Source organism: Coregonus lavaretus (assembly GCF_964263955.1).
Source record: "Coregonus lavaretus genome assembly, chromosome: 23".
Classification (NCBI taxonomy): Eukaryota; Metazoa; Chordata; class Actinopteri; order Salmoniformes; family Salmonidae; genus Coregonus; species Coregonus lavaretus.
In genome coordinates this window covers 3680926-3690128 of record NC_140010.1, presented here as the reverse complement: position 1 = coordinate 3690128, position 9203 = coordinate 3680926, and the positions used below count along the sequence as shown (strand labels likewise).

Sequence of the window (9203 nt, the reverse complement as noted above, 5' to 3'; positions counted from 1 at the left end):
CTCGATATCAAATAATTTCTGGGTAACAATTAAGTACCTAACTGTGATTGTTTTGAATCTAAATGGTCGAAACGAAAGACTAGCTTCTTAGCAAGAGCAATTTCTCATGCAATAATTGTTCTAGGACTGTCTGGGGGGAGGGGAAAACTGAAAACTAGCTGTTATTGGCAGAGTTTTGGAACTCTCTTTCTTATTGGTCTATTAATCTATTAACCCACCAGGCAGGCCAAAACTCCATCCCACCAAAACAGTCTGAAATGTCAGGCTGTCTGTACAAACAGCTCTTACACTAAAAGAGCATTATCATAATTTAAAAAATGTCACAGTATTATTCCAACCTAAATATATATCAAACACAAATAAATCACGTTTTTGACTGCACTGGGCCTTTTAAGCGTCCTACGAAGTACCTTCCATATTAAGCATCCTACAAAGGGTCCTCCATGGCCTTCTAAGCACCCTACAAAGTGCCCTCCATATTAAGTGCACTACGAAGGGACCTCCATGTTGACGGTGGTGACGAAGCACCTCTGGAACAGTCTCTCAGGGTCGGGTGGCTGGTTGGCACAGTCCAGCTTCCTGCTGAGGAAGTGCTTCCTGAAGCCCTGGGGGCCAGTGGAAGGGGCAGGGCCGGAGTGGCTGGGGCCCTCACTGGGGTCCAACCCTGGAATACAGAGACACACACGCAGGACCACATGCACGAACACTGCAGCTTTACTTGTTCATTGTGAGATAGAAATGTGTGTTTTTGCAGTCCTCTTTGTTTTATTCCCAACCACCCAGACATCACAAGCTGGCCCATCATTATGGTATGTCGCTTGCTGGCCCATCATTATGGTATGTCTCTAGCTGGCCCATCATTATGGTATGTCGCTAGCTGGCCCATCATTATGGTATGTCGCTAGCTGGCCCATCATTATGGTATGTCGCTAGCTGGCCCATCATTATGGTATGTCGCTAGCTGGCCCATCATTATGGTATTTCGCTAGCTGGCCCATCATTATGGTATGCCACTAGCTGGCCCATCATTATGGTATGTCACTAGCCTGGCCAGCATTATGGTATGTCGCTAGCTGGCCCATCATTATGGTATGCCGCTAGCTGGCCCATCATTATGGTATGCCACTAACTGGCCCATCATTATGGTATGTGGCTAGCTGGCCCATCATTATGGTATGTTGCTAGCTGGCCCATCATTATGATATGTGGGTAGCTGGCCCATCATTATGGTATGTCACTAACTGGCCCATCATTATGGTATGTCACTAACTGGCACATCATTATGGTATGTGGCTAGCTGGCCCATCATTATGGTATGTAACTAGCTTGCCCATCATTATGGTATGTCGCTAGCTGGCCCATCATTATGGTATGTCGCTAGCTGGCCCATCATTATGGTATGTCGCTAGCTTGCCCATCATTATGGTATGCCAATATCTGGCCCATCATTATGGTATGTCGCTAGCTGGCCCATCATTATGGTATGTCGCTAGCTGGCCCATCATTATGGTATGTCGCCACCTCTGGTCACTTGTGTTACCTGGTGCTCGTAGCGGCAGGCCATTGTCAAGGCGACTGGGCTTAGTGGCGATGAAGAGGTAGCAGAGGACACAGACTGTGATGAGGAAGGCCAGGAGGACCACCGCTGCTATGGACAGACCTATCAGAGCCCCAAAGCTGGGGAGGGAGGAAGGAAGAGAGGGTATGGAGGGGGGGACGGAGGTTGGGGAGGGAGGGGGGAGGGAAGAGAGATGAAGGGAGAAAAAACAGGGAGAGAAGAGAACACATCAAAAGAGAGTGAAAGAGAGAGAAAAAAATCACATTCTATCTATCTGACGAAGAAACGGTTGGAATTCTCTGAGACTGAGATAGATACTTGCCACCCACCTTACAATGGCACCTTACAACCCATAAGGAATGGGACTTATTCATATGTGAGCAGCAGCCTTCCTGTAAGGACCTGGCTGTCCCATTATAAGAAGCTGTCCCATTATAAGAAGCTGTCCCATTATAAGAAGCTATCCCATTATAAGAAGCTATCCCATTATCACACCAACACAGGTTGTGCCCCAAATGGAGCCCTACACTGAAAAAAATAAAGGTTCTTAAATGGTTCTTCCTCAGCTCCTTGGAGAACTCTTGCCCGATGAAGAACCTTTAAGTTAAGTGTGGGGTTCTTCACGTGATATCTACGGTTCTTCAGAATTCTAAAAGGTTCTTGAAATGCATGGAAGCCTACAGATGTGTCCCTTTCATAGCACACAGCAAATTTTGCCAGCGTTAAAGGAAAATCCCACCCAAAAACGATCTGTTGGTATTTGTTTCATTAGCCCATTGTCGATATATTGTATTCCCAAAGCTTTTTTAATGTCAACAATCAAGTTTTCAAGATATATAACTTTCAAAATACAGAAATGCAGCCGGTATTATGCATTTTGCATCATATGATGCAAAATGCACCATACTGGCTGTATTTATGTATTTTTAAAGTACATTTCTAGTGTTGATTCAAGAGTTAAATTCACACTGTAAAGCTTTAACACTCAGTTGTGTAAAATAACCATGTACATTTTACATTTACATTTTAGTCATTTAGCAGACGCTCTTAACCAGAGCGACTTACAGGAGCAATTAGGGTTAAGTGCCTTGCTCAAGGGCACATTTACGTCATTTAGCAGACGCTCTTATCCAGAGCGACTCACAAATTGGTGCATTTACCCTATAGCCAGTGGGATAACCACTTTACAATTTTGGGGGGGGGGGGGGGGGGGGGGGGGGTAGAAGGATTACTTTATCCTATCCCAGGTATTCCTTAAAGAGGTGGGGTTTCAAATGTCTCCGGAAGGTGGTGAGTGACTCCGCTGTCCTGGCGTCGTGAGGGAGCTCTGTACAGTGGGGAGAACAAGTATTTGATACACTGCTGATTTTGCAGGTTTTCCTACTTACAAAGCATGTACACTTCAACTGTGAGAGACGGAATCTAAAACAAAAATCCAGAAAAATACATTGTATGATTTTTAAGTAATTCATTTGCATTTTATTGCATGACATAAGTATTTGATCACCTACCAACCAGTAAGAATTCCGGCTCTCACAGACCTGTTAGTTTTTCTTTAAGAAGCCCTCCTGTTCTCCACTCATTACCTGTATTAACTGCACCTGTTTGAACTCGTTACTTGTATAAAAGACACCTGTCCACACACTCAATCAAACAGACTCCAACCTCTCCACAATGGCCAAGACCAGAGAGCTGTGTAAGGACATCAGGGATAAAATTGTAGACCTGCACAAGGCTGGGATGGGCTACAGGCCAATAGGCAAGCAGCTTGGTGAGAAGGCAACAACTGTTGGCGCAATTATTAGAAAATGGAAGAAGTTCAAGATGACGGTCAATCACCCTCAGTCTGGGGCTCCATGCAAGATCTCACCTCGTGGGGCATCAATGATCATGAGGAAGGTGAGGGATCAGCCCAGAACTACATGGCAGGACCTGGTCAATGACCTGAAGAGAGCTGGGACCACGGTCTCAAAGAAAACCATTAGTAACACACTACGCCGTCATGGATTAAAATCCTGCAGCGCACGCAAGGTCCCCCTGCTCAAGCCAGCGCATGTCCAGGCCCTTCTGAAGTTTGCCAATGACCATCTGGATGATCCAGAGGAGGAATGGGAGAAGGTCATGTGGTCTGATGAGACAAAAATAGAGCTTTTTGGTCTAAACTCCACTCGCCGTGTTTGGAGGAAGAAGAAGGATGAGTACAACCCCAAGAACACCATTCCAACCTTGAAGCATGGAGGTGGAAACATCATTCTTTGGGGATGCTTTTCTGCAAAGGGGACAGGACGACTGCACCGTATTGAGGGAAGGATGGATGGGGCCATGTATCGCGAGATCTTAGCCAACAACTCCTGAGTGGCGCAGTGGTCTAAGGCACTGCATCGCAGTGCAAAACTGTGCCACTAGATCCTGGTTCGTATCCAGGCTCTGTCGCAGCCGGCCGCGACCGGGAGACTCATGGGCGGCGCACAATTGGCCCAGCGTCGTCCAGGGTAGGGGAGGGAATGGCCGGCAGGGATGTAGCTCAGTTGATAGAGCATGGTGTTTGCAACGCCAGGGTTGTGGGTTCGATTCCCACAGGGGGCCAGTATAAAAAAATAAATAATAATATGTAAGTCGCTCTGGATAAGAGCGTCTGCTAAATGACTAAAATGTAAATGAAATGTAAACAACCTCCTTCCCTCAGTAAGAGCATTGAAGATGGGTCGTGGCTGGGTCTTCCAGCATGACAACGACCCGAAAACACACAGCCAGGGCAACTAAGGAGTGGCTCCGTAAGAAGCATCTCAAGGTCCTGGAGTGGCCTAGCCAGTCTCCAGACCTGAACCCAATAGAAAATCTTTGGAGGGAGCTGAAAGTCTGTATTGCCCAGCGACAGCCCCGAAACCTGAAGGATCTGGAGAAGGTCTGTATGGAGGAGTGGGCCAAAATCCCTGCTGCAGTGTGTGCAAACCTGGTCAAGACCTACAGGAAACGTATGATCTCTGTAATTGCAAACAAAGGTTTCTGTACCAAATATTAAGTTCTGCTTTTTTTTTTTAATGCAAATTAATTACTTAAAAATCATACAATGTGATTTTCTGGATTTTTGTTTTAGATTCCGTCTCTCACAGTTGAAGTGTACCTATGATAAAAATTACAGACCTCTACTTGCTTTGTAAGTAGGAAAACCTGCAAAATTGGCAGTGTATCAAATACTTGTTCTCCCCATACATCTGACATACATTTTGAGGACATACATTTTTCTAGACTATTCCAATCTGTTACTTGGACTTATTGCACCCGTTACTGAAGATGTTGTTCCAGTTTAGATATTTAAGCTAGTCTCATTTCTTAGTCTTCCCAACACGGCAATCATTCTGAATGCAGGTTGAGGGTGAATAAAAATCTAAATGTTGTATATCCCCACTCTGGTTGGATTCCAATAGGAATTGCACATCACTTTGCAAGCCAGCATAATGTGACTTGCAGGCCTGATGTGGCCAGTAAACTATGAGTTTCAGACCACTGTATTAGGGTAAAACTAGGCCCTCAAAATAAGGCCTTATGAAATACAGTGGGGAGAACAAGTATTTGATACACTGCCGATTTTGCAGGTTTTCCTACTTACAAAGCATGTAGAGGTCTGTAATTTTTATCATAGGTACACTTCAACTGTGAGAGACGGAATCTAAAACAAAAATCCAGAAAATCACATTGTATGATTTGTAAGTAATTAATTTGCATTTTATTGCATGACATAAGTATTTGATCACCTAACAACCAGTAAGAATTCCGGCTCTCACAGACCTGTTAGTTTTTCTTTAAGAAGCCCTCCTGTTCTCCACTCATTACCTGTATTAACTGCACCTGTTTGAACACGTTACCTGTATAAAAGACACCTGTCCACACACTCAATCAAACAGACTCCAACCCCTCCACAATGGCCAAGACCAGAGAGCTGTATAAGGACATCAGGGATAAAATTGTAGACCTGAACAAGGCTGGGATGGGCTACAGGACAATAGGCAAGCAGCTTGGTGAGAAGGCAACAACTGTTGGCGCAATTATTAGAAAATGGAAGAAGTTCAAGATGACGGTCTATCACCCTCGGTCTGGGGCTCCATGCAAGATCTCACCTTGTGGGGCATCAATAATCATGAGGAAGGTGAGGGATCAGCCCAGAACTACACGGCAGGAACTGGTCAATGACCTGAAGAGAGCTGGGACCACAGTCTCAAAGAAAACCATTAGTAACACACTACGCCGTCATGGATTAAAATCCTGCAGCGCACGCAAGTCCCCCTGCTCAAGCCAGCGCATGTCCAGGCCCGTCTGAAGTTTGCCAATAACCATCTGGATGATCCAGAGGAGGAATGGGAGAAGGTCATGTGGTCTGATGAGACAAAAATAGAGCCTTTTGGTCTAAACTCCACTCGCCGTGTTTGGAGGAAGAAGAAGGATGAGTACAGCCCCAAGGACACCATCCCAACCGTGAAGCATGGAGGTGGAAACATCATTCTTTGGGGATGCTTTTCTGCAAAGGGGACAGGACGACTGCACTGTATTGAGGGGAGGATGGATGGGGCCATGTATCGCGAGATCTTGGCCAACAACCTCCTTCCCTCAGTAAGAGCATTGAAGATGGGTCGTGGCTGGGTTTTCCAGCATGACAACGACCCGAAACACACAGCCAAGGCAACTAAGGAGTGGCTCCGTAAGAAGCATCTCAAGGTCCTGGAGTAGCCTAGCCAGTCTCCAGACCTGAACCCAATAGAAAATCTTTGGAGGGAGCTGAAAGTCCGTATTGCCCAGCGACAGCCCCGAAACCTGAAGGATCTGGAGAAGGTCTGTATGGAGGAGTGGGCCAAAGTCCCTGCTGCAGTGTGTGCAAACCTGGTCAAGACCTACAGGAAACGTATGATCTCTGTAATTGCAAACAAAGGTTTCTGTACCAAATATTAAGTTCTGCTTTTCTGATGTATCAAATACTTTTGTCATGCAATAAAATGCAAATTAATTACTTAAAAATCATACAATGTGATTTTTGGGATGTTTGTTTTAGATTCCGTCTCTCACAGTTGAAGTGTACCTATGATAAAAATTACAGACCTCTACATGCTTTGTAAGTAGGAAAACCTGCAAAATCGGCAGTGTATCAAATACTTGTTCTCCCCACTGTAAGTATTGTATTGTCTTAAATAATAGCATTTTAATGACAACATATTCACTTAGGATCTCACTTGGTGAAGGCCACAGCACTGAAAAAAAAAATAAAAAATGAATACAACAACTATGTCTCTGTCACTAGCAAACACAGTCATGGGTGATACAGGTCACTCGAAAAGTAACTCAAAAGGCACCCTGGGAAATATGCAAACAAGGCTTAAAACCCTACAGCAGGGCTATTTAAATCCAGTCCTGGAGGGCAAAAACATTTCTGGTATTGATTTTTGTATGGTTCTTCAAAGATTTATCACATTTATGGTTCTTCAGAGCAAGGCTGGACTACCGCATTTGGGGCTTTCCTGCATTTCAACACATTTTGCCATGGTGCAGAGAGAAACATTTTCAGTTTTATAATACTATTCTACACATTTTGTCATGCCGTTTTAAAGCTAATTTCCGGGGAAACGAATTGCTGCTTTATAGTTCATCTCATGCTTTTGTTCACAATTTGCCATGAGGCTTAGAGAACATTTTGCAGTTTTAAAGCTAATCTCCTGCTATTCCCTGCTTCAGAGTCTCTAAAATGGTTCCTCTATGGCATTGCTCTCAAGAACCTTATTTAGTTCCAACTTGCACCTTTATTTTTAAGAGTGAATTCCCTTTACAGTGCACTTCTTTTGAACAGCGCCCACAGAGTGTCAATGGAGGAAACTTGAATATCTTCTGTTTTCTATGGCGGTTGAATGTGAATCAGACCTACATGAAATAAATATAATGTTTAGATTGCTAATCAGAAATGGATATTGATATGCTAATTATTTCATTAGATGATTCATATTATGATGAAATCTCAAAGTTCATTTTTGGCAGGAAATCCCATCACATTTGATTTTAATGTAGGTATTCATCACCTTCCATAAGATTGGCATACAATAGCCTATTAGTTAAAAAGACCGCCATAAACTCCAGTGAAAACCCATTGAAATGTGAAGATCATATAAAATCTGTTATCAGTAGCCTAAAAAAATATCCTTCATTCTAGTTTATTAATCGTGTGCACTTTGCTGTATAAATATGATCAACAACCTCTCTCATCTTGTGGTTTCTTGAGCTAAAATAAAAACGTCATAGTCTACCCATGTTATAACCCTACAATAACCACGTCCAAAAAGCGCACCATCGTAAAGGCTAGTAAAGGTCCCTGACCTACCTAAGCCACCACATGTATCCATACGCATAAGGGAAGAAGCTGTTGGGATCATCACAGCAATACTTGACGTCGTTAAATCCGCAGCAGAATGCCGCGCTCGGATCGCTCCCTTCTTTAGGACACGAGGAGCCATTCGTAAACACATTCTCTGTGCTGTAGTAGCTTGTGCACTCCGAACTCATGCTGGTAGAAAAACACTGTTGGGGAGAAGAGTCAGATAAATTATTTTCCTTTAGATGTTTAAAGGTCTCATTGCAATTTCGTCCACATAAGTGCCCCTTGCTCTGCTGAAAAGTGCAAAACATTTATTCAGAGGATGCCACTGAAATGTGAAAGAACTTAGCACCTCGACTTACCATATAGAATTCTAGAGTCCCCCGCCCCCCATCTCTCTCTCTCTCTCTCTCTCTCTCTCTCTCTCTCTCTCTCTTCTCTCTCTCTCTCTCTCTCTCTCTCTCTCTCTCTCTCTCTCTCTCTCTCTCTCTCTCTCTCTCTCTCTCTCCCCCTCTATCTCTCTCTCTCTCTCTCTCTCTCCCCCTCTCTCTCTCTCTCTCTCTCTCTCTCTCTCTCTCTCTCTCTCTCTCTCTCTCTCTCCCTCTCTCTCTCTCTCTCTCTCTCTCTCTCTCTCTCTCTCCCCTCTCTCTCTCTCTCTCCCCCCCTCTCTCTCTCTCTCTCTCTCCCCCCCCCCCCTCTCTCTCTCTCTCTCTCTCTCTCTCTCCAACAGTGTGAAGAAAAAAACTGGAAAGGAGACAAAAACCATCTCTACAAAAGTGGACTAATAGATTAAATCACATCTAATCCATTTCATCTTGCTTTGATGTCACAAACATGAAGGCTACATTTTTGTCTTCTTAAACTTTCTTAGTAACTAGACTGATATCCTTAGCCTTAGCCTGTGTCATTCCACTCATTGTACTCTGTGTCATTTGCCTTTGGAATGTTAAAACTACTGGTACCTACACTATCATGTCATTAATTCAAGCTCGATTTGAACGTAGGCTGTTTTCATGAAACATGATTCATGTAATCAATGTGAATACAGGAAATGAAAACCTTGGAGAAAGAACATTTCTAAGAAGCACTAATTTCAAACTACAACAAACCCACTAAGCATTTACCGTCAGCCGACGTCTTTTGGACGTCTTTTTTAGGTACTTTTTTGGTCCGGTCCGGACTTGCCTTGATTTGACCCCCCAAAAAAAGGCGTCTAAGATTGGTTCAGATTAGGTCTGATCCGGACTGGCCTTTATTTGGCCCAAATATAGATGTCTATGATTAGTCCAGTAG

The 9203-nt window shown here is 44.0% G+C and overlaps 1 protein-coding gene across 1 annotated transcript; it reads right to left on the bottom strand.

Moving 5' to 3' along the window:
- Window positions 1–488: 488 nt before the first annotated feature.
- Window positions 489–8098, bottom strand: LOC311098654 (protein shisa-like-2A; the record flags this gene model as incomplete). The annotated part of the gene is made up of 3 exons (XM_084139191.1): window positions 489–664; window positions 1541–1677; window positions 7917–8098. 3 exons carry the CDS (start codon window positions 8096–8098, stop codon window positions 489–491), a joined length of 495 nt encoding a protein of 164 aa, XP_083995317.1.
- Between the last annotated feature and the right edge of the window lie 1105 nt (window positions 8099–9203).